The 25,723-nt window shown below is 43.7% G+C and overlaps 1 protein-coding gene across 1 annotated transcript in view; it reads left to right on the top strand.

The window, feature by feature from the left end:
- The window catches only part of rnft2 (ring finger protein, transmembrane 2), a 45,323-nt gene extending 33,922 nt beyond the window's left edge, over positions 1-11,401 (top strand). Inside the window, exons 7-10 of the mRNA XM_055655596.1 lie at positions 7,215-7,364; positions 8,001-8,066; positions 9,889-9,990; positions 10,967-11,401. Coding sequence (XP_055511571.1) covers positions 7,215-7,364; positions 8,001-8,066; positions 9,889-9,990; positions 10,967-11,101 — 453 coding nt within the window. The 3' untranslated portion in view covers positions 11,102-11,401. The remainder of the gene's footprint in view (positions 1-7,214; positions 7,365-8,000; positions 8,067-9,888; positions 9,991-10,966) is intronic.
- Positions 11,402-25,723: the final 14,322 nt, after the last annotated feature.

Here is a 25,723-nt window from a genome sequence, read left to right as displayed (position 1 = left end):
TGGATAGTGATCAGGACTGAGGAAACCAGGCCATTTCTGCACCCCCCCCTCCCCCCCATCCCTCCCCCCCACCACCCTCCTCTCGCTCCAAGCTTCAGGATGCACGACTAATTGTAACAACAACATTGATCTTAAATAGAACTGTTACGGTTGTTTTTTCCCACATTTGTGATGTCTGAATTAAACACCTCATCTGGAAATAGAATGAGTCATTTGGGGCCATGTCAACAAACCTTGCCTTATGTAACCAGCAAGGTTTTAGTAATTATTGTTTTAGTCCTGTTTTGTGCAAGGTGTTGCTTAGTAGTCCTGTAATTGCTTTCTTTTTAGAAGTCTCATTGTACAAAATGTTGCCAGCACTGATGGCCCCACTGGCTAATTGGAATATTAGATCTAAAACAATTGTGGTCATATATTTGTCCGAAGCTGTTAGCTATACGGACTAGAAATGAAAACTGCCCGGGCTGCTTGCTGCAGAACTGACATCACTCAATTCCCTAGAGATATGAGATCACAAAATGCCAAAGCTATGAATGATTATAATTGTTCAAAGCACAAAAGATTAGAGTGACAGCTTGTTATATGATCTCATCCCCGAGTCCCATGAGGTATCTGTGCGGTTTCATTGGGTGTTACAGTATAAAGTCTGTCCTCCAGCACCAGGCAAGGGGGAAAAGGATGACACGTGAATGTGGCGATGTCAGATTTGACTCATGGTCTGTGGACCGCAGGCAGGTGACTTTTTATTCCTGTTGCAATGACATCATGCTATCTTTGCAAGGACCCATGGTTTCTATGCCAACTGTTGTGATGCAGCTGCTCTTGGTGCAGTTTGTGTTTATACCTGAAAATGTTGCAGTCGCAACCTTTCGATCAGTCAGACGAGGAAAACTTAACCCCTGTCTCCAGGTTTTGGAGAATAAATGAATTAGAATGTCAATTTGCTAATCAGCTAGATAAAACATTTAAAAAGTGCCAGTCTCTCAACAGAACAAATTGTCAGTACCTGAAAATTAAAAAATAACTGTTCTCTTTTGGGCTGCTTACATAGAGGTACATCTGTGTACCTGCTAAGGAGCTGTTAGTTTTTTGGGAAGTAAAACTACAGTCAAGTAAGCTTTCGGAGAGTTTTGAAAAATGGAATAACAAGAATATCAGTTTTAAAGGATCTCTGAGGAAAGAGATCTGGAACTGTCAGTGAGGGAGGGGGGAGTGGGGGACAGGGGTTGGGAGGGTAGAAAGAAGGCTTGTGGCACTTGTATCTGGGAAATCAATTTTTGAGATGTCGGAATAATGTATTTCAGGCACAGAGAGACCGAGGATGGATACAAGTGTATTTGTTTTTAGCTGACATTGAGCTAAAGAAAACTTAAGTTATTTCAAGACTTCCTGTTAACATGGGCAGTGAACTAGCGTGGCACCTGCCTTGTTAGTTGGCTGAGTCTAGCATAATTGAGTGTCACCATAATATTAAAGGATTCAGTCCCTTGTTTGAGGAAATCGCTACTGAAAGGTAGCATGTAAGTGATTAATATGATGGGACAAAGATTGCAGCCATGGGGCATGTCATTCAATGGCAAAACATTCGTAGTCATTTGTCTTCTGACAGATAAGGACGGAACCAAAGGAATTTGATGTCAGTCTGTCAGAGTTATCTGAATGGTGCACTCTCGTATCTGATTTGGAAGGTCATGGGTTCAAATCCCAATCTAGAGAATTGAACTAATTTGATCTAATGCTCCCCAGCCCTCCAAAATAGAAACATTTGGGGGAAAAGCAGTGGTCTTCTCCTAATATATCAAACAGTTTGTTCTTAATTTTTCTTAAACTACATTGTTTTTTTTTAAATCTGGTAATTTAATATACTTGGTTTCAGGGACATTGTATACGGTGGCTAATGTGTTTACATTACAACAGAGACTACGTCAAAAAATACTTCAGTGACTGAAGCACTTCTGGTGTCCTGTAAACATGAAAGACACTACGAATACAGGCTTGTTGTTCACTCGGGATGGATCATAGGAAAGGCATTAGAGGAAGTGAGCAATCAAAAGTACTGCTGAGAGTGAGGCAAGCAAGTATCGAGAGACATGTCTGATTCCCAGTGATGCAAGACACTAACTTTCTATGTTGGATCCCTTGTCAGGGCAATATTTATGTTCCTTTTCGGACTTTAAAAAGTTTTCTTTGTGCTTGTAATAGGTTTCATCCAGGTCCAGGCGTTTGCAGTTTTTCTGTTCGTCAGATTGGCCTCAAATAGTCAATTAGCTGTAGTTTTGTTTTCTTTCTTTTTACTTTTACAGGCATGTGTTAATAAAGTTGTGAAATTATGGAATAGAATTAAAGACAACTACAGATTAAACTTGTGTTAAATGACTTGTGCCTTTGTGGAATACAGTAGTTCCTCACTTTGATCACTAGTTGAGCAACTAGAACAGTTTGTTTAAGAAGGAACTGCAGATGTTGGAAAATCAAAGGTAGACAAAATTGCTGGAGAAGCTCAGCGGGTGGGGCAGCATCTATGGAGCGAAGGAAATAGGCAACGTTTTGGGTCGAGACCCTTCTTCAGACTAGAAGATTAAACTAGAACAGTTTAATAGTTCAGTATTGACAACGTTCAGAATTGTAAAATAATTTTGTTTCTTTCTAACCTAAAGGTGAAGGGGAAAAGATTTAATAGGAATCTGAGGGGTAACTTTTTCACACAAAGTGTGGTGGGTGCATGGAACAAGCTGCCAGAGGAGTTGGTTGAGGCAGGGACTATCCCAAAATTTAAGAAACAGTTAGACAGGTACATGGATAGGATAGATTTGGAGGGATATGGACCAAATGCTGGCAGGTGGGACTAGTGTAGTAGTAATAATAATACACTTTATTGTCATTGTACATACATACAACATTGTACACACATCCAACATATCAGATAATAATGACAATGGAAACAAAAAAAACATCATCGTCAGAATGTGTAATATTTCACAGTATAGTGTTGTGGCAGTACAAAATATTGGCTATGGGCTGTGTTCAGTTCAGAGTGGTGATGGCCTTGGGGTAGAAACTGTTGATCTTGTGTGTGATTTGATGAACCTGTAACGCTTTCCTGCGGGCAGAAGGGCAAACAAGTGATGTGTGGGGTGAGATGAGTCCTTTAGTAAGCCTGATGCCTTCCGCAGGCAACGAGAGCTACAGATCTCTTCCAGGGCCGGCAGGTGTGTGTTGATGATCTTCTGGGCTGTATTGATGACTCTCTGCAGAGCCTTCTTGTCAGCCGCAGAACTGTTGCCATACCATGCCAGGATGCCATGAATCAGGACACTCTATGGAGAAATGTCATAGTAGAATAACACTAGCAGCTGTTGTCGCAAGTTGGCACTAGCAGCTGTTATGGCAAGTTGACTTTCCTGAGTGATCTTAGGAAGTAAAACCGTTCTTGTGCATTCTTTACCAGGGAGTGAGTGTTAGTTGATCACCTGAGATCTGCTGAGATGTATGTGGGTGCCCAGGAACCAAAGATCCTATAGCAAGCAAGATAGACCACTCTTTCTAAATGCAATGGGCTGACGTGTAGTACGCAACGGAGCGGAACGTGGGCCTTTTTTTCATCCATTTCCGTAACCCGACTCGAAGTGTAATCAGCGGAACAGTTTGTGTTGATAAATTATAATTCTGAAAATGAGGAGAAGATTTTTTCCAAATAACTTTTATTTTTACGAGGATGTTTCCGTAACCGGCTTCCGTCTCGGCACTAGTATCCTATGGGATCTTTGGTGCGGAGACGGAAGCCGGTTATGGAAATGGGGTCGGAAATTAGTCATGAACCTGCCCATGACCGTACAACATTTTTAGTCGAGTGATCTATCTTGCTTGCTATAGGATCTTTGCTGGAGACTCTGTTCACTCTGTCTCCATTGATGTGCAGTGGGGAATGGTCACCCTGCTTCCTGAAGTCAATGATGAGCTCTTTTGTTTTCTTTGTATTGTGCTAAGTTGTTCTCTGAGCACCAGCCTATTAACCTCTGTACTACCTCCTACCTGTAAGCGGACTCTTCACCCTCAGTGATCAGTCCAGCCACTGTTGTGTCGTCTGCAAATTTAATGATGGGACATGTTGGCCGGTGTGGACAGGTTGGGCCGAAGAGCATGTTTTCACACTGTATCACCCTGACTTGAACCTAAAGTGGCTCTTTATTTTCAAAAATTTTAATATTATCCAGGTAAAACAAAATATTCTCGTGGGCAGTCTTGTAATTAGACTTTTTTTCATGAACAAATACACTTGAATTCAGACCAACCTGACTCAAATGCTTTTCCTGAAGTTAAGAGCTGAGGGCATAGTTCTCCATAGCATTATACCAAATAGGATATGTCACAGAGGGAAGTTTGACTGATCTTTCAAATGCAAATTTTCACACTAATACAGTGGAGGGCATGTTGGGTGACAATCTATTTTTATTATTGTAAGATAAGCATTGCAATAGAATACTTCTGACTGATCGGCATACAATAAGAAAAACTAAATATCAGTATTAAACAAATATGATTCATTTATATTCATATTTTGTAAATACAATACAATACAATTTATTTGTCATTTGAACCCCATTGAGGTTCAAACGAAATGTTGTTTCTGCAGTCATACACCCAAGAAAGAACCAAGACACAACACAATTTACACAAACATCCATCACAGTGCATCTCCTCCTCGCTGTGATGGAAGGCAAAGACTTATCTCTCCCCTGCACTTCCCATTCCCCTCCTGATGTCAGAGTCAAAGTCAAAGCCCCCGGCGGACGATGGCAATTGGCCCGCGGCCATTAACGCCACGCCGGGTGATGCAAGGCCACGCTCCGGGTCTTTTGACATGCTAAATAACATTACCTATTAAAAATGGATAATCCTTGATATGTTATCTTAATTTTGAAGAAAAATGTTAGAGCATACTTTTCGTGATGCCTCTAGGTTGAACGCACCATGTGTTGTAAGATATTTACAGTCGGGGAAAAGCCAGGTTTGATCTGTTGTTCTTGCTGATTTAACTCCAACCAGTGTGACAGCAGGGATGCAATAACTGGTTAAGGAAATGACTGAAGGGTTTTTTTTTGGTCCTGATTACAGTTTAACTGAAAAGTGCGCATTGTGTTTACGAAGTGAGGAGCGATATGATTCAATGTTCTGTGCTCACATAAAGGATGCCTACTGTGGTGCAGGGGACGATGGCAGTGACAATAGCGATGCTGGCAGGAGGGTGAACTCGCGTGATATGTTATATTTACAGTGACAAGAAAGACCAGGACTGCATTGGGGGTGCTGTCCCATGTTGTCATGGCACACCTGCTGCGGCTCTGGCGATCTCGGGCTTTTCCCGACAGCTCTGTCCTGGTCTCGAAGGAGGAGGCTTGGCAATCTCAGGGTTCTCTCTGGTGATCATCCTTACTTCGAGAAGAGGTGCTGGCAGTCCCAGGCTTTTCCTTGCAGCTCAGCTTTGGGGCTTGAAGAGGCAGCGCTGGTGGTCTCTGGATTAGCCTGGCGGTTCAGATGTTGTGTGTGTGTGCGCATTGGCATCTCAGGTTTACCATGGCTTCAGTAGAGGTGCTGCCTGTCCAATGCTTGTTCCTGGCAACCCAGTCTTGACCACGTGGTTCCGCTGGTGATCTTGGGTTTATCCCAGAAGCCTATTCTTCCACAAATCCCATTCCTCCCATCTCTCCCCTCCTTGCTGGAATGCCTGGGTTTTATATGGAGTAGACAGACAAGGTTCAGGTGGGCTAACCCGATGTCAGCTAACTGGACCCAGCTGTTACCGATGATGCTGAGGGTTGGCCTCTCCTGGCCTCTGCCAGTGATAGAGATCAGAGCGACATGCGAGGGAAAGGATGCTGCCACTCTTCCTCATCAAATTCACCGGTGATTGGCTGTGAAGCTGTACCTTGTGGCATTTAAGAATAAAGGTGGAAAAATTGTAACTGAGGAAAAGGGGACCAGCATTTCTGAACTAATTATCATCCCTAAGCACTGAAAGTTTGACCTGTTTTCCAGGACTCGCGATATAGTGGCAAACTGACTTAATAGACGCCATTTCAGCTGTAATTAGTGACCCAAAATTAAGGAGCCAGGCAAGGCCATATACTGAAGACATCTTTTACAGCAGGGCGACAAAAATGCTGGAGAAACTCAGCGGGTGAGGCAGCATCTATGGAACGAAGGAAATAGGCAACATTTGGGGTCGTAACCCTTCTTCAGACTGATGTGAGGGTAGAGGGGGTGGGAAGAAGAAAGGAAGAGGAGGAGCCAGTGAGCTGAGAAGGGGAGGAGAAAGTAAGGACTACCTGAAATTAGAGAAGTCAATGTTCATACCATTGGGGTGCAAACTGCCCAAGCGAAATATGAGGTGCTGTTCCTCCAATTTACGGTGGGACTCACTCTGGACATGGAGGAGGCCCAGGACAGAAAGGTCGGATTCGGAATGGGAGGGGGAGTTGAAGTGCTGAGCCACCGGGAGATCAGGTTGGTTATTGCGAACCGAGCGGAGGTGTTCTAGAAGCAGGGCATTGGTATTTATGTTGTATAATCTTGACAAACGGTGGAGTTAAGAAGAAATTGTCATAGAGTGATACAGTGTGGAAACAGGCCCTTCCACCCAACTTGCCCGTACCGGCCAACATGTCCCAGTTGCACTAGTCCCACCTGCCCATATTTGGCCCATATACCTCCAAACCTGTCCTAACAGTTTCTTAAATGTTGAGATAGTCCCAGACACAACAACCTCCTCTGACAGCTTGTTCCATACACCCACCACCCTTTGTGTGAAAGATTGCGTTTGGTAAAAGAGGAGGATGGTAACAAATTAAATGAATGGATTAGATTAGAGACATTGCTGTGATGTAATTGGTGCTGGGTCACTTTGGGCAGACCTATGGGTCACCAAACGATGACAGTGATTAATTGACATTAGACCAACCAAATGGTCATTGTTTGAAAGCATCTTCATAGTTTATATGTCGAAACGAAAGGCAAGAACTAATACACCTACTCATTCTTGCTTTCCGTTTTAAATTGAATACATTGAATCAGAACAAAGTATAATTACTGGAAACAAAGTGCATGTACATAGCAGGTGTTCCAGTTCATGGAATATAAGTGTAGCATTGCTCGAATAATGAAGGTAAATTTGTCTAATTTAATGTAGAGTTAAGTATTTTAAAATTGTTTTGCAGGGATCTCTGTACCTTCTGATAGAGGAAGTGAGCCAGTTACTGAGGTCTTTGATTCCTATCCAGCTGTGGTACAAGTGCATCATGGAAGGAGAATCGACTAATAGCTATTTATTGGAAGGAACCCTCATTGTTCTGTATAGTCTTTGCAAGGTGAATAATTTTAAATAAACTGAGGACGGCTTTCTAAAAAGTTATGCTTTTAGTCTTGTGCTAACAAAAGGTTTATTGAATTTGTTATGTCCTATTGCAGCAATAACACGTGGAATCAATTTAGAGTTGATTTATAAGCTTTTAAATATTCTGAAGTTTCAAACCTTTTCATTGCTCTGCAGAAATAATCTCTTCAGGCCAACAGCTCGTTCGTTTCACTAAGTGACCACAAAACTAAGAACAAAAGTACAATTTGCAGAATTTACTTTTTTTGTGCTTTTTCAGAGAACACATACTTTGTGCTGAAGATAGGCGCAAAGTGCTGGAGTAACGCAACGGGTCAGGCAGCATTTCTGGAGAGAAAGGATGGGAGATGTTTTTGGTTTGGACCCTTCTTCAGACCCAAAATGTCACCCATCCTCTGTCTCCAGAGATGCTGCCTGTCCCGTTGAGTTGCTCCAGCACTTTGTGTCTATCTTCGGTATAAACCAGCATCAGTGAAATATATCTGCCTCAGTGATGTTGCTTTAAATAATGAAACTGGATAGGATATCACTTTATGTGCATTGTTTCTACAGTTTATCCACCATTCTTGCTTTGACCGGTAGCGCATTCTCTCTTTATAACATGCTGCAGTTCTTGGATGTCTGTGGTCGAATCGGTGGTTTGCGAAAGGCCTTGAAGATCTTGTGTAAATCACAGGTAAGTTTATTTTTGCAATATTTTCCTGGGGCATTTTTTTACAGTGAGGATGGGCATATGCAAGGGCACTTTCACTGCACAACTGATGGTCAGGTTAACACAGACATGTCAGCATGCTGACTGTTCCTATCCATCGCCAAAGGTCCAGTGGTGCCCACAGGTGATGAAATAAAGAAAATGAAATGTTTTTATGCATTCTAAATTATATTAGGTGTTTGGAAGAAATTGTGTTAAAATTATTCAGTGTTTTACAGAAGTTTGCTGGAAATGGGCGGTGCAGGCAGGATTGTGGTCAATGAACAGGTGTGCAAGCAGAGACCTGATGGAAATGAATGGGCACAGAAAGGGCTCTGGGGGTCAATGATTGGACACAGGCAGGGCTCCAGAGAAATGATTTGAACCAAGGCAGCGTAAAATGTATCCTGATGAAGGGTCTCGACACGAAACAACAGCTCCTTTTCTCAAGAGATGCTGTCTGACCCACTGAGTTACTCCAGCTATTTGTGTCTGTAAAATGTATCCTCCTGGTTTTGTGATCATTTATGCTGCTCATTTGGAACAAGTGGATACAAGTCTGGATACAAGTAGGTTGAGGATTGAAATGGAAACACGGGGTCCGGAGCTAAAATCTCATTATGAAAGTGAATCCCGTAAATCTGGTAATTTGTGAGGCTGGCAACATAACAATGGCAATGAAAGCTGACAAATTGTTGTTAAAACCCAGCTGTGGACGAATATCCTCGAGGAAAGGAAACCTGGTGTGTAGGAAGGAACTGCAGATGCTGATTTAAAGCGAAGATAGACACAAAGAGCTGGAGTAACTCCGCGAGTCAGGCAACATCTCTGGAGTCTGAAGAAGCGTCTCGACCTGAAACGTCACCTATTCCTTTTCTCCAGAGATGTTGTCTGACCCGCTGAGTTACTCCAGCTGTTTATCTTATCTCCGAAAGGAAACCTGGGCTGGATTGTTTCATGCGGCATGGGCTCTATGGGCCGAAGGGTCTCGCTTCTCTGCTGTCACCATTCTCTGCTGCTATAAACGATCTGTACCGGGACTGTTCGCAGACCACCCAGTCTCTGTGTGATTGACTCGATGCTCTCAGCAGCAGCCGAGAAAGCAATTGCCTCCAACACCTCCGAGCGATTACGGAGGGATGATAAATGGAATTGGCAAAATGCCCGCGAACAGGTCGCTCGCCGTTCCGCCTTCACAAGGACTCGGAGTGTGGTCGAGACATAATGAAGAAGAAAATAAATTTAATGTGGGAAGCCAAGGAAAAAAATTAAGTCAAGATATCTTTCATTGCAAATAAGGACGGGACTTTACAGCATAATTGATGTCAGGCTAAGAGCCGCATTAATTTTACAGCTACTGATGTAATCTACAACTCCAGAGGAGGTTGAAAGCAGCATCTGCAGTTGCTTCCTACACACTCCAGAGGGGCGACTACGTTATGGGTTTGAGTGTGAATTCTATTCTAATCAGGTTACATACTTAGCGCTGACTTCCAAATCATGGCAGGCTCTGCTCGGCGTTATAGCAACACGATTAACCTCATGTCAGCTCACTTCGTCAGATGTATTTAATATATATTATTTCTTAACTTTAACAATTGGGCTGCCTTTGTGTTCACATCACCAGCCGCCCAAATACATTGTGAATAGCCCCCCCAGAGGACAAGGCAAATGTATAAAGATACGGGAGACCTGGGATCTTAGCGTTTTACATATTAAAGCCTCGGTATTTTTTTTCTCTACATTGGGGGAATGCGGCGATGTTAAAGCTGTGCACCTCTCATTGCATTTGCCTCTCTTGTGCCAGAGCTGCGGCGTGCGTGCGACCAGCCAGCAGTGCAGCGAAGCTGGGGAGATCTGCCCGATCTGCCAGGCAGAATTTCGAGAACCTGTGATGCTGGTTTGCCAGGTAAGCGAGAGTAAAAGTAAAGGGGTTGATGCGTGTGTGTTCACGCGTGCCCGCCAGCCAATCCTCCCCTTGATAATCTGCAAATCTGGCGGCGATCTCGAGTTTCCCCGGCAGAAGCTGACGGTGTTAATCAAGGTAAGCGGTCGATATGAACATTAATAGCGGGCGAGGTCGCTAGATAATAGCCCCCTTTTTAGTGAGAACCCCATCAATTATCGCTGCGTTACATTTGAGAGTTTTCAGCCTGTAATTTTGTAAATGGTTGGAATCAGGGAAAGCCGGCAACACTCCGCGGCGGGGCAGCGGCGCGCTAGGGAGAGAAAGACCTCGAGGCTTCAAGGCCGATCAGATTTATCGACCTGAATAAAATGTTGCTACTTTGGCCTCCACGGAGGCCGGCTGACCTGTTGAATGTTGCCAGCGCCTGCCTATTTTGGTGACGAGAAAAGGGCTTGCTTTCACAGTACCGTTATGTTTTGGAAGATGCGTTAGTTCGGCAGGAGGCGAAATGTGGTTTAACAGTGCAGTGTAGAGTAGAGTCTAGAGCAGAAACGCACCGTACGTCTGGGCTACAGGTGGATCTGTGATCACCTGTATCCAGGGCAACCTGGGATTAGAAATGTAGTGTATGGGCTGTAATTGTAATGTGAATGAGCGCCAGAAATATTAATCACCTAACCCTAACCCTAACTCAATGGGTGAAGTTTTGGCAGAGAACAGAGATCTTACCCCATCCACCCCCCAAAGACCCTCTAAAACAAATCTATTTGCTGAAAAGAGAGTTAATAGTTGCGCCGTGGTCGGGAGATCAACTCAGAGGACTTCTTGGTGCATGGTTTGGGGGACTTTTGTGTTCGGTTAGCGGTACATCGCCTGCTGCAGCTTTTCATTTTGGGGAATGTTACTGACTTTCTGTCCGCTCTGCTCTCTCTCCCTCTCTCTCTCTCCTCCTCCTCCTCGCTGCTCAAAACGCCAGCACGTCTTCTGCGACGAATGCGCCTGCCTGTGGTTCGACCGGGAGAGGAGCTGTCCATTGTGCCGAACCTCTGTCACCGAAACCGTGCGCTGTTGGAAGGACGGGACCACGTCGGCGCACTTCCAGGTGTACTAAACCCCGAGTGAGATCCATGGTCGCCGCTCGCCGCCGACAACACTGAAATCTTCAGCAGCCCTGGGGAGATGCGTGGATTTGTCTGCGCGATAGCTGAAATGGAGCTTAATATTAAGCGAAGAGCCTGCTTCTAACATCTTCAAATCGATGCATAGATATCTCGAGTCATTCGCTGCTTTCTACATTTATGGTTTAAACAATCATTTTAAAGAACCAATGGAAATATTTATTCGTGCATTTCAATATTAACCTTCACCTTGCAGTTGAATGTTCCATTAAACATGTTTGGTCCCCATTTGATCGCTGTAGTTTGTAGAAGATAATCTTCCTTAAGTATCCGTTTTCACTTAAATCACATTTGTGATCATTTAAAAGGTCTTGGAGCACTTCGCTGGTTAGTAAACATTTATTTAAAGATTCAAGTGCGTTTTCAATCATTCTATTAAACAACAGTCTAAAAACATGACCCACATTGTTCACGTGTATTTACAGTAAGAACAACTTCTTAAAAACTCTTGTACACTTACAGTTGCATGCAGTAGAATCAGCGACTCTATTCAACTGGTATAAAACCCGTGGTAACAAATGTTGCACTCCACATTTTTAAAACATGCATTTTTTTTTTAATTAACTCTGATGTTCTGATCAATGGAGGCGGTGCAAATGTCTTCGGTATCTCTCCTCTGCATTTCCAGTGGTTTGTTCAGCCCGGGTGTGGGCTGCGTTTCAGTCCAGAGCAAAGCCCCGACCTTTATTGCATCGGTTGAATGACAGACACGCTACCTGTCACCTGAAAAATAGGAGGGGAGAAAAAATTACTTTGATATTGTTTACTATAATTGAATAAATGTTTCTGTCGCAAGATTTATGAAGTTTTTTTTTTCTGTAACCATGGGGGCCTGGGTGATATCACGCAACATTTCTTTCAACGAAGCGCGCGAACCCAATATTTGGAGGCTGCTTGAAATTAAAGGAAGTTCACAAAGTACAAGTAATATCTGAAGTCATTGATGGAAGGTCACTGCTCCATTGACGTACTCCACTTGGGGGAGAAGTGGGACGGTGGCGAGAAGTAGATCTTAATTATATCTTAAGTTCTAGAACATGTTGCAGGAAGTCTTTAAGTTAAACCGAACACGTTGGTCGCAAACAAAACGAGTATCCCAGAACTCAAATGTTCGTAAGTTTCACCCATCGCCTCAATTGTCCTTAATTTTATCTTCCTCTCCTTGGGAGGTAGCAAGTGCAGCGCGAGTTCCACTGGCCCACTACAGTCCTGCTGGACCCAGTTAGTGTGAGTTCAATTGGCACACTGTACAGGGCAAGTGGACCTAGTTAGAGTGAGTTCCACTGGCACACTATAGTCCAAGTGGACCCAGTCAGTGTGAGTTCCCCTGGCACACTACAGCATTGGTGGACCTAGTTAGTGTGAGCTTCACTGGTACACTGTACAGCGCAAGTGGACCCAGTTAGAGTGAGTTCCACTGGCACACTGTACAGCACTGGCGGCCCCGGTTAGTGTGAGTTCTCCTGGCACACTGTAAAGCCCAAGTGGACCCAGTTAATATGAGTTGGTAGCCGATGGGAGACAACCCAACTAAGAAGCATTGTATCGTCAGAACACATACACACATGATGCAGCTGCGCTGACTGGCTCTGAATCAAAAGGAAACCTGGCTTATTTTCACCATCAGCTCAGAGATGGCGTTGGCCAGGCCAACTGCATCATCCCCTCAACTGTCCAGCTGAGATCAGTTCCCTCAATGGAGCCCAAGACTTTCCCGATAGTGTGACTCGGTGCCACAGAGTCCGGTGAAGCAAGAGTTGGTTAAAGAGGCTCATTTAAAATAAAGCTAGATCTTTGGATGTATGCATCTTTGTCTTTCAATTAAAAGGATCAGAGACTGGTGTCAAAGCTGCAGAAACGCCATAGACCTTTTCATTTTTTTAAAAATATGAACTCAATTCTAGTTTCAAACGTTCCATTCCAAGCGGAAAGATATTTTCATTAATGTTATTATTTAAAATATAGTTTCAGCATCTCAAACCAAAAGTGATAATTCATTTAACCGAGAAGATTAAGTACTCTGGTTTGATGTGTTTAATCATAATACTGGGCGATTGAAAACGCCGTCGGCTCCGCTTACCTGTTGAAGTCAAGATCCCAGGTGTCAAACTCCCTACAGGTGTTTATTTCTGATGAGGATGAGGAGCGCTGTGACATGGACGAGCGTACAAATGGTATAGAGGTGCCTGTTGCAGACGTTTGTACAGGTCCTGTTCCTGTCGACCGCTTTCCTCTGTGCCCTTTCTTGCAAATGGTCCCCTATTATCCTCAACCTTCTGGCGACCTCTTGCACTTCGGAGCAGCGTTCGTCCGACCGGCTTGAGGCGCACAAACACACCGTCCTGTCCATATCGCCTGCTTGCTGACACATTGCTAACCAACTGCAACTACCGAAAACCTCAAAAGTCAGTGCGTCCGTCGTTAGGAGCTGTATTATTAATTAAAGCTGCCTCCAAGTGTCACATGGCGTTCCGAGGGATTTACATCATCTCTCCCCCCGTGTTCAGCTTGTGTTGGAAGGTAATTCTTAACTCTTTAGGTGCTGGACCTATTATTTAAATAGTTGTTCCTCCGGGCTTCCAGGCATTGCATTAAAGGTATAAGCTTGCTGCAATATATTCCACTTACTTTTTATATTCTGTACTCTTGGAATTGGATTCCCGGACTAATTTGTAGTTACAGATGAAAGATGTCAAAAGTTTCAGAAAATACTTTCTACCGCACATTTGCTACTTGAAGTTTTAAAATTGTGTTCATTGTGTATGCTACCAAAATTTTTTTTTAATAAAGGTTTTTCCTCTTTTCTTGACGAAGCACGGCATTTAAATTACAGGATGGAAATAAATATCGCCTCCGAAAGATGTTGGGGGCAGATGGCTAATTGTTTTCCCCTGTGGTGCATTAGGAATTTATACCTGCAAATTTGTCACATTCTCTACAGAACCCTGTTGTCAAAACTAACCAAGTGTGAAATCAAATGATGAAAGTTCCTTCACAGTTCCAATGAACATGTCTCTAAGTTTGCTTCGCGTTTTACAGCCCAGTTTATTTCAGTTCAATTGGCGACTATCTCTGGTTGGACATAAGACAATTTTCAATTAATAACTTGCGTGTTTTTAAAGATTATTGAAAGGACGAATTGATACATTGAAGGATTGATGGCCCACCTTGAAAAAAAATATTTGATTAGCGACCAACCGATTACAAAAACGACTTTGAACCAATGAATCAATTCATCCCAAGTTTCTGGAATAGGTCCACCTTTGCTTTCTTTTTCCCCATTTCTCCCAGTTCCATCTCGCAACGATATTTTATGTCTGAAGAAAGGCCCCTACCTGAAACGTCGCCTACCCATGTTCTCCAGACATGCGTGTTCGCCCGCTGAATTACTCCTGCACTTTGTCTCCTTCTTTGTAAACCAGCACCTGCAGTTCCTTGTAACAACTTTTTAAAGTTTTTATTGGTCGTACTCATTCCCCCGGGGTGGACATCTCATGATTAAAGGCAATGTCTTCCTTTTCCAAACTCGTCCTCGGAATGAAACTCTTTCTGGGCGAATGATATCTCTTTCTGTCTCCGATTGTAAAAAAACGAGGTGAAATTAGTTTGGGCGGTCCAGATCTAGTCTTTAACGTGTCTTTAACGTAGTCTTTAACATACTCACAGCACAAGGCTTCACATATGTTGATGTGCCATCTTAAACCGGCAAGCAAGAAGAACGGCAGATGACGCATTTGAGAAAAAATAGTTAGAGTAAGTTGTATAAAGAGCCAGTTAATACTGCCAACAGGATAAATATAACTGATCATTTCTAGTATTGTTGATGGTTGGGAGAAAAGACCTTCATTTGTTCAAAGCGAAGGGTGGGCTTGGTGACGAAGGGTGGTCTTGGTGGCGAAGGGTGGTCTTGGTGGCGAAGGGTGGTCTTGGTGGTGAAGGGTGGGCCGAGAAGAAACACGAAATTATTTTTGTACGTTTTAAATTCTGATCTCACTTTAAAAATGCCCACAACTACGACGGCGTCAGTAAAATGTAACAGACCTCACACGATCACATCTAAATATAATAAAACACGATAAATAATCTAAAGAAGGCTCTCGACCTGAAACGTCATCTCTTCCTTCTCCTCAGAGATGCTGCCTGTCCCGCTGAGCATTTTGTACCTAACTTCGGTATAAACCAGCACTTGCAGTTCCTTCCTACGCAAATAATCCTAAAATCTATCACCTAGGAGTTTGCGTTTGCTAAACCGGGTTGTCCAGAATTGCTTTGCCAACACATAATGACATTACACATTCTCTAAAACACTCTCACAGGGTATATTAAGATAAGTGTTTATGTAATACAGTATAATGTTTCTAATATGTTTTAATACAAGACATAACGCATACAAGTCTGAAGAAGGGTTTCGGCCCGAAACGTTGCCTATTTCCTTCGCTCCATAGATGCTGCTGCACCTGCTCGGTTTATCCAACTTTTTTGTGTACCTTCGATTTTCCAGCATCTGCAGTTCCTTCTTAAACACTAAGGCATAAAACATCGTGTACAAACACAGGAGACGGCATATGCTGTAATCCTTGGTAAAAAAAATAAACAAAGTGCTGGAGGAACTCAGCTGGTCAGGCAGCATCTGTGAAGGAAGTGTTAATGCGACATTACGGGTCAGAAGCCAGCCCTCTTCAAACTATTACCCCGTGCCTTTGCATCACGAGAATATGCTAAACACATCGTTGAAGTGCGTTCATTAATTTTTATACAAGTAAAATGATCTTACATGATCGACATGTTCTGTCCCAGAAATACTAGGGGACCGAGGATCCAGTGGGAGGGAGGAACTGAAGGGAATCCACATATGTCAGGAAATAGTGTTAGGTAAACTGGTCGGACTTAGGCAGATAAATCCCCAGGGCCTGATGGTCCGCATACCAGAGTTCTGAGGAGGTGGCCCTAGAAATCGTGGATGCATTGGTGATCATTTCCCACTGTTCTATAGACTCTGGGTCAGTTCCTGTGGACTGGAAGTTAACCACTTTGGTGTCAAGAACAGGAAGGCAGATTATTATCTGAATCTAAAATAGTAGCTGGACACTGGGAGGGAGGAACTTAATTCTCCCTCTCATTCCTACACAGACCTTTCTGTCTTCAGTCTCCTCCATTGTCAGAGTGAGGCTAAACGCAAATTGGAGGAGCAGCATCTCATATATCGTTTGGGCAGCTTACAGTGCAGTGGTATGAATATTGATTTATCTCACTTCCGGTAGCCCCAGCATTCCCTCTCTCTCTATCCCTCCCCCACCCAAGTCACACTAGCTTCTCATTTTCACCCAACAAACAGCTAACAACGGCCTCTTTCCTTTATCATCGTTACTTTTTTGCGTATCTTTCATTCATTGTTCTTTATCTCTCCACATCACCGTCTATACCACTCATTTCCCTTATCCCTAGCCAGTCTGAAGAAGGATCTTGACCAGAAATATCACCCATTCCTTCTCTCCAGCCTGTCCCATTGAGTTACTCCAGTTTTTTGTGTCCATCTTCAGTTTAAACCAGCATCTGCAGTTCCTTCTTACACATTATCTAAATGGTGTCAGATTAGGAGAAGGGGGTGCAACCAGACCTGGGTGTGCTTGCGCCAGTCACTGAAAGTAAGCATCCAGGTACAGCTCGCGGTGAAGAAAACTAAAGGCATGTTGACCTACATTGCTAATTTTTTGGAAGGATATTATTGCTATTGAGGGAGTGCAGGGTAGGTCAACAGGTTAATTCCTGGGATGATGAGACTGACATATGATGAAAGAATGGGTCGACTGGGCTTGTATTCACTGGAATATAGAAGGATGAGAGGATACCTTATAGAAACTTAAAATTCTTAAAGGATTGGACAGGCTGGATGCAGGAAAAATATTCCCGATGTTGGGGGAGTCCAGAACCAGGGGCCACAGTTTAAGATTAAGGCCATTTAGGACTGAGATGAGGAAAAACGTTTTCACCCAGAGAGTTGGCCAATTCACTGGATGCTTTCAAGATAGTTAGATTTAGCTCTTATGTCTAAAGGAATCAATGGATATGGGAAAAAAGCAAGAACGATCATCCATGAACATATTGAATGGCGATGCTGGCTCGAATGGCCTAGTCCTGCACCTATTTGTCCCTGTTTCTCTGTACATAGTAAGCTGTCACATAAAGTAAACTAGTCCTGTCGATTGGCGTCCAAGACAGCAAATAACATTAAACTCATCTGTAATGAACGTGTAGGTGATAGATGGGAGTTAGTGCATTGGGAATGGGGGCGTGGGGGGGGGGGGGGGGGGGGGGGAGGCGGAGCAAGATGGGCGCGGGGTTGAGAAGGTAACAGGGCGCCAGCTACTCAGCCTCCCTCACCACTGCACTGATACCAGTCACTCTTTGTCCGGTTCTTTATGTGGTTGAACCTCATCTTTCTGACCGAGTCAGGGAAGCCGACAACAACTCGTTATCCCAGGAAATCTTACACAGATGTCATCTGAATAACTTAAAAAACTTAAAACTTATGCCATTTACAATAATGCATGCAGGGTTTGGGATGTTATGAAGCTGCCGAGAAACCACCTGAACACTGAGAATCCACAGGGTTTTATTCCATACAGAAAATGTACATTCTATTTATATTTGATGCATTTGTTATTGCATTGGAGTGTTAGAACGTCTTGTGTAAAGTCAAGTCAAGTCAAGTTTATTTGTCACATACACATACGAGATGTGCAGTGAAATGAAAGTGGCAATGCTCGCGGACTTTTGTGCAAAAGACAAACAACAAAACAACCAAACAAATTATAAACACAATCATAACACACATATTCTTTTACATAATAAATAATGGAAGGAAAAAAACGTTCAGTAGAGTTAGTCCCTGGTGAGATAGGCGTTTACAGTCCGAATTGCCTCTGGGAAGAAACTCCTTCGGAGTGCTGGAGTAACTCAGCGAGTCAGGCGGCATCTGCGGAGGGAATGGAAGAACTTGGGTTCCGACCCGAAACTTTGCTGCCTGTCCATTCCCCCCAGAGATGCTGCCTGGCCGCTGAGTTACTCCAGCACTCTGTGTTTTACACAAGACGTTCTAACACTCCAATGCAATAACAAATGCATCAAATGTTGGTTTCATTTCAACCAACAGTTATGAATCGCGAAAGATCTTTCTCAACTACGCCAAACCAAAAAATGTTGCAGCGTTGCATGTTTTCTATCCTTATGACGATCTGCATAATTACCAGAACTGCATGAATCTTTAAAATGGAAATGTCATCATCACCCAGACCTTCTGCAATGAAGAGGGAAAATACATTCAAAATACGCACAGTGCAACTCACTTTCTGTAACAATCTTGATTTAAATCTTTTTGTTTGAATTTCACAGCAATTTGCATACATACAATGATAACAGACAGTGACAGTCAAGGCATAATTGTGCAACAGTATGTAAGCGACCCTCAAAGCCCTTACCCTTACCCACCTTCAACCCACCCGAATCAGGTCGGAACCAAACGGGGACAAACAACACTCACATACGTACACATCCACACAAATATGGTAAGATAAACAAAACAAAAAGTACTAAAAAAAAAAAAAAAAAAGGGGGGGGTCACTAATAACAGTAAATAAGTAAGTAATTAAATAAATAAGTGTGGGGAGGGGGGGGGGGGGGGGGGGGTTTAAGGGGAGAGCAGCTGCAGTAGAGCAGAACAAGGGGAGAGCACTCAGTCCTCTTCCGAGTCCGGGGACAAGTTGAGAGAGTTAACAAGTTCCAAGAAAGGGTTCCATGTATCTAGGAATGTCTTGGTAGAGCCTTTGAGAGAGAACCTACGTTTTTCAAGCTTTAAATTGTAAAGCACCTCCTTAATCCAGCAGGCGTGTGTCGGGGGACAGGTGAGCCTCCAGTTAAGCAAAATCAGTCTCTGGGCTAACAAGGTTGTAAAAGCTAGAACCCGTTTCACCGCAACAGAGAGGTTGGTGTTGGGAGGGGTACCGAAAATGGCTGACAGTGGGTTTGGAGGAATAGTCTGGCCGTAGGCTCTGCTTATCAAGTCGAAAGCACTCCTCCAAAAGGCTGCTAGCTTAGGGCAAGACCAAAACATATGGCTATGGTTGGCAGGAAATTGATTACATCTGTTGCAGGTGTCCCAAACAGCGGGGTAAATTCTAGATAATCTTGCATTTGTGTAGTGGACTTTGTGAAGGACTTTGCATTGGATAAGGCCATGACGGGCACATATGGAGGACGAATGGATCAAATCCAAGGCAGAGTCCCATTGCTGGTCTATTAGTTTTGTATTCAGCTCACCCTCCCACGCAGCTTTTAATGAGGTATGAGGTTTCAATATAACCGACCCTAACAAGTTGTACAAAACAGAGATGCATTTCTTCTGGTTGGGATCTAGAGCTAAGATGGTATCGGTCAGGGTTTCAGGGGGGCGATTTGGGAAATGGGGGAATGTCTTCTTCACAAAATCCCTAATCTGGAAAAAACGAAAAAGGTGGGAGTTTGGGAGGATGAGAGCTCCGCAAAAGACAAAAAGATGCCATCCTTGTATAGGTTTTTGATACTACTGATGCCATTGCTATACCAGGTTTTGAATGTGTGGTCTGTACTTGAAGGTTTAAAGATGTGGTTTTTAAGCAGTGGGGTCAAGATGGAAGGGCCTTGTAAACCGAAGTTTTTCCTGAGTTGACTCCATATCTTGAGCGAGAGGGACACAATTGGGCCTGCACCCACAGATGTTATAGGAAGGGGGAGTTGGGAGCATAGGACAGACCGCAACGGGAGACGTGAACTCGCCTTTTCCATGTGTACCCAGGTCGGTAGGTGGTCGCAATCATCATTCATCCAATACAGGAGTTTTTGCAAGTTAGCTGCCCAATAGTATCGCCTAAAGTCAGGAAGTGCCAAACCGCCGTCACTCTTAGGAGACTGCAGTATCGCTTTTCGGTTTCTAGCCGGTTTGCTACCCCATAAAAATTTAGATATTGTCCTTTCTAATTTATCAAAAAATGATTTAGTGATAAGTATAGGGACGTGCTGGAAAAGATACAGGAATTTGGGTAGGACGACCATCTTGACCAGATTTATCCGGCCCACGAGGGATAGCGGTAAAACTGACCAGCGGTCAAAATCTCTTTCGGCTTTCTCAACCAGAGGCAGAAAGTTTGTGCGGAACATATCAGATAAGGGTGTTGTGATAAAGACGCCGAGGTAGCGAAACCCGTCCTCTGCCCATTTGAATGAGGTTAAAGAGCGAGGGAGCTGCTTAGCCAATGAGTTAATCGGTAATAGCTCACTCTTTTGGTAGTTAAGTTTATAACCAGAATACGCGCCAAACCATTCTAAAATATTTGTAATCACAGGGAGAGAGCTGACTGGGTTTGAGATGTACAGGAGCAGGTCATCCGCATACAATGAGACTTTATGAGTTGTGTTGAACCGTGTAATACCTTTAAAGCCCTTCTCTGAGCGTAACCAGACCGCCAAGGGCTCTATCGCAACAGCAAACAGGAGTGGTGATAACGGGCAACCCTGTCTGGTACCTCTCTGAAGGGGGAAGTGGGGCGACAGTGTGCCGTTTGTTTGTACTGAGGCCACCGGGGACGAGTATAATAGACTGACCCAAAGAATAAAACTGTTACCGAGGCCAAACCTGTCCATCGCCTCATATAGGTACCTCCACTCGACCCTGTCGAAAGCTTTTTCGGCGTCGAGGGAGACCACTATCTCCGGGGTCTCACTACTCGGTGAATGGATGATGTTAAGGAGACGCCTAGTATTGTGGGAGGACTGTCGGCCTGGTATGAACCCTGTTTGGTCTAACGAGATAATAGAGGGCATCACTCGTTGAAGACGGAGCGCAAGGGCTGTAGAGAGGATTTTGAGGTCCACATTCAGGAGTGAAATTGGTCTATAGCTACTACAAAGCAGGGGATCTTTCTCCTTTTTAAGAATTAGGGAGATAGTAGCCCACAAGGTGGGCGGTAGGCGATGATGTAGAAACGCCTCATTGTACATATCTCTCAGGACTGGTGCGAGGAGAGCAGAGAAAGCTTTGTAATATTCTACAGTGAAGCCGTCAGGGCCGGGTGACTTTCAGCTTTGCAACGATGTGATGGCTGCTTGGACCTCAGCAACAGTTATGGGACCACCCAAGTCTCTCGTGGCTTCATCGTCAATTCGGGGAAACGTCATACTACTGAGCATGTCACCTGCAGTGGGAGGACAATCCGAAACGTATAGTTCAGCGTAGAATTTAGCAAATGCTTCATTAATTCTAAGAGATCAGTATGAATCTCCCCTAAACTGGATCTAATGGCTGGAATTAGCCGTGAAGTCGCCTGGGTTCTGGCCTGATGGGCCAAAAGCTTCCCAGCTTTATCCCCAGATTCAAAAAAGTGTTGCCTAGATTTAAACAGTCGTAGCTTGGCTTTATTAGTAGACGTGAGGTCAAAGTCTGTTTGTAACCTAAGGTGTTCTCTATAGAGGTTAGGGTCTGGGTCAGATGCATATTTGTCATCAATGTCCTTTATTTTTTGTAGCAGGTCTGCCGTTTGGGACGTCTCGGTTCTTTTCAGGTTGGAGACAAAAGAGATAAGTTGGCCTCTGTAACAATCTTGATTAAAACATTGCGACCTGTTTTTTTTCAGTGCTTGGTTGGAATACACGACGGTGGTTTAACCCGTCTCACAAGTGTTTAGGCAAATGTGTAACTGGAGTGCATTTGCTGCAGGAAAAGACACAGCGCGCTGGTGTAAATCCGCGGGTCAGGCAGCATGAGCGGTTGGAAAGAGGTTGTACAAGATGCCATGTACATCCGAGGTCTTTCGAAGAATGCCCAATGTATGCTGTTTACTCTGCGAATGATCCCGCAAAGCCAGCGAAGGCGTATAATAAAATACTTTAATTTAAAGCAACCTTATTCATGTGTGCTCACCGGAGGTGAAGAAGATTTGTCATGGGTAACAAATGACTCAAACTGTGTGGGGAAAAAGTAGCCATAATGCTTTCCGTTTTGGTTAAAACTTCGCTCTCCTTGGCCTTTGACGCTTGTTTCATCTGCGAACCGTATAGTGTCCGTCGCTTGATCTATTTTATTTGTAAAATATTAACCCATAAAATTGGCTGGTGATTGGAATGCGGAATTATAATTAACTATAATTAAAAATAGTAACTTGTTTTTAAAACCAAGGAGCTAATTCCCGCATGTAGATTGCATCAACTTTAATTAGACCATCAACGATCTGTAAACCAAATGCTGGATCGGGTGGCATGTCTGGAGAAATATTCAGCGGGTCAAGCAGCATCTCTGGAAAAATATTCAACGGATTAGGCAGCATATCGGGCTCTTCTCCAGAGGAGCTGCCTGACCTGCTGAGTTACTCTAGCACTCTATTTCATTTTTTGCAAACCAGCATCAGAACATTCCGTCACAGGAAATTGATTGTGTCAGCATTTACTGTTGATTAGACTGGAGAACGGTTCCACCGTTTTTAAAGTTCCGAGCTGAGGTCCACGAGCTAGCACAGTGCCGAATGCTCGAGGTGAGGCTTGAAGTCGGCGGAAGGAACAGAACTGTCCTTATCAACGTTATCGTTGTAGTGATAGCAAAGCGGATTTCATATTCAGCTTCTTGCAAACATGTAACCGAATGGCAAGGACCATTCTCAGTCAACACGTGAACAAAAGGTAAAAAACAATTGTAAGTACGCGGAGGAAAGATGCGTATAATAGAGTCTTCTTTCTCGGGATTAAAATGTAATCCTGGAATTGAAAACAAACTAATCTGCAGCATTAATAATTGACACAGACCTGAGTAAAAGTGGTAACGAGTGAGTGAGCAAAATCCTCAACTGATGGACTCCACCCACAGAAGATAATCTCCCAGACAATCCCTCAATGGCAATTTCGGAGAATCAGAATCAGAATCAGAATCACACTTTATTTGCCAAGTATGTTTTGCAACATACGAGGAATTTCATTGGCCAGGTCGGTCATACAATTAAAAGCAACAGATCACTCAAAAACATGGAACAGTACAGCATAGGAACAGTCCCTTCGGCTCAGGGCATCTGTGCCGAGCATGTTACCAATCTGAACTGCCATACTAAACTGTAAATGTGCCTGCACATGGTCGACATCCCTCTACTCCTTGTCTGTCCACGTTCCTGTCTAAGTGCTTCTTACAGCAACGTTGCTCTTGCATCTGCTCCCACCACGTCCCCGGTAGTGATTTCAAGGCACATACCACTCTGTGTGGAAAAAATGCCACGGCAACCTTCTTTACATTTTCTCTCTCTCTCTCACCTTAAAGCTATATAATGTACATCTGTCGATATTCTGCTCATAACAAACACTCTCTAATCCAGACCGACTTCACGATGAACCCTTTCTGCATCTTATTCTCAATTTACACACATTTCCTGTAACGCAGTGACCAGAACGGCACACAATGCTCCAGGTGTGAACCAAAGACCCTATAGAATCCGCTATAGGATCTTTGGTGTGAACGGATGATCGATGGTCAGCGTGGACGAGGTCGGCCAAAGGACCTGTTTACAAACTGCATCCTGTGTCTCAAGTCATAATGAAGCTTAACCAAGGTTTTATACAGCAGTAGAATGTGTTGCTATCTTTTATACTCGACGCCCCCAACCAACTGATGAAGGCAAGCATGCTCAACGCCTTATTTACCACTTCATCGTTCATGTTGCTATTTACATGGAGCTATGGATCTCTCTGCGCATCAAGGGTGCTGCCATTTGCCATATATTTCCCTCTTACATTTGATCATCCAAAGTGTAACATCTCACATTTGCCCACATTAAACTCCACCTGTCCCCACTGTCCACAACTCTGCCCATTTTTGTGACATATGCAACCTTACTAATCGATCCGACTGCATTTTCGCCCAAATTCCACATAGATGCAGGACAGAACGCCTCAGGAGACCCTTCTTCTCTGCGGCTATCAACCTTTACAACCCCTCGCCCTTGTATCGTGGGGTAGACTGAGACTGACCCCCCACCCCCAATCTTTGCACAGCCCCAATCCTTTCCACTCGTCGCTTTAATTTCATGTTTCAAGTATTTTGTATTTTATATGACTGTCGGTAGATCAATTTCCTTCCTGGGATCAATAAAGTTCTATCGCATCGTATCGTATTATTTATAACAGCAGAGGGCACACGATTGTTACATGCGGAACGCCACTGGCCAGACACCTCCAGTTAGAACATCACCGCTCCCACCACTACCCTCTGGCCTCTGTGACCAAGCCAATTTTGAATCTAATCCACCAAGTCACCTTTCATAAAGACAGTTTGCAGATTTCCGTTAGGTCTGCAATGCTACCGAGTCATTGCTTGCTGCTGTGGTCCAAACATTACCATCAAAGCATGCACACCACTGGAGCATTGGAAATACCAATAGAGCAAAGCTCACCGAAGTACCATTTCCTTTCTCCGCTTTGTTACTAAAAGTAAACTTAATATAAAATAGATGAGGTGACCATTCTTCATAATCCCGTCACCATAATACCTCTAACGTGCAGGTATGTACCTGCGAGGCGATGTGTCAATAAAAGTTGCCTAGCTCTGTACCAAAAGTTACCAGGAGAGTTGCGCAACTGCAAGTGAGAAGAGAGTGTACGATGGGACTTGGCTGTAACACCCAACACACACCGATGACTGAAGGAAGACTCGCGGTTGTAGTGCGAAATTCACGGCCCGAAAAGTTTTAAGGGCCAATGAGTACTTTGGAAGTTCAGTCAATCTGATGTGGAGACATAAAAGTAATTGGAAAAACACTGGAACGCAATAACTGCCCATAAGCACGAACTGGACATAAAACAGGACAGTTGCTGAGATGTGTTCAAGGGTCGTTTATTGTATTTCCGAAATGATGTTTCTGCATTCCCGCTGTAACTAGCCTAGCTTCGGAAGTTGCAAGGATTTCAAGTTCAAGTTCAAACAGAAGAGGGCGAGGTTTTCTAACTTATCTTAACTCCGACTGTGGTAAAGTGAGAGTACTCTCGCACAACGGGAACACAGAGGGATTGGACTTTATTCAGAGGGTAAGGACATCCTTGATTTTTTTTAATGAGCAATCTAAATGTGCAACATATGAGGCTTTTTGGAATGATGAAAAGCATCGTGTTGGCAGCTGGAAGTACGCAGGTTATACATAGTAACTGATGCAGCATAGCGCGGGACCCGGGTGCACCACTGACATCAAACGACCGACATTACTTAGATATAGGTGTGCATGTAAAAAAAAAATCAAGATTTGCTGATACGAAACATGAAATCGTGGGGAACAGTTGAAAAGATGATATAATTCTGGAGGATTCGGTGGACTGGCAGAATGGGCGGGGAAGTGGGAGGTACAATTCAGTACTTATAAGATTAAAACATGGCAGAAAGAACCAAGAAAGACAATTGAGACTACGCGGCACCGTTCTAAAGAGTATGCAGAAACACAGGGATATGCATTAAGGTTACAAAGTGACAGGACATGCTGAGAGAGCAGTTAATAAAACAT

The sequence above is a fragment of the Leucoraja erinacea genome, chromosome 25 (assembly GCF_028641065.1).
Source record: "Leucoraja erinacea ecotype New England chromosome 25, Leri_hhj_1, whole genome shotgun sequence".
Taxonomy (NCBI): Eukaryota; Metazoa; Chordata; class Chondrichthyes; order Rajiformes; family Rajidae; genus Leucoraja; species Leucoraja erinaceus.
This window is presented reverse-complemented; position numbering and strand designations above follow the sequence as displayed.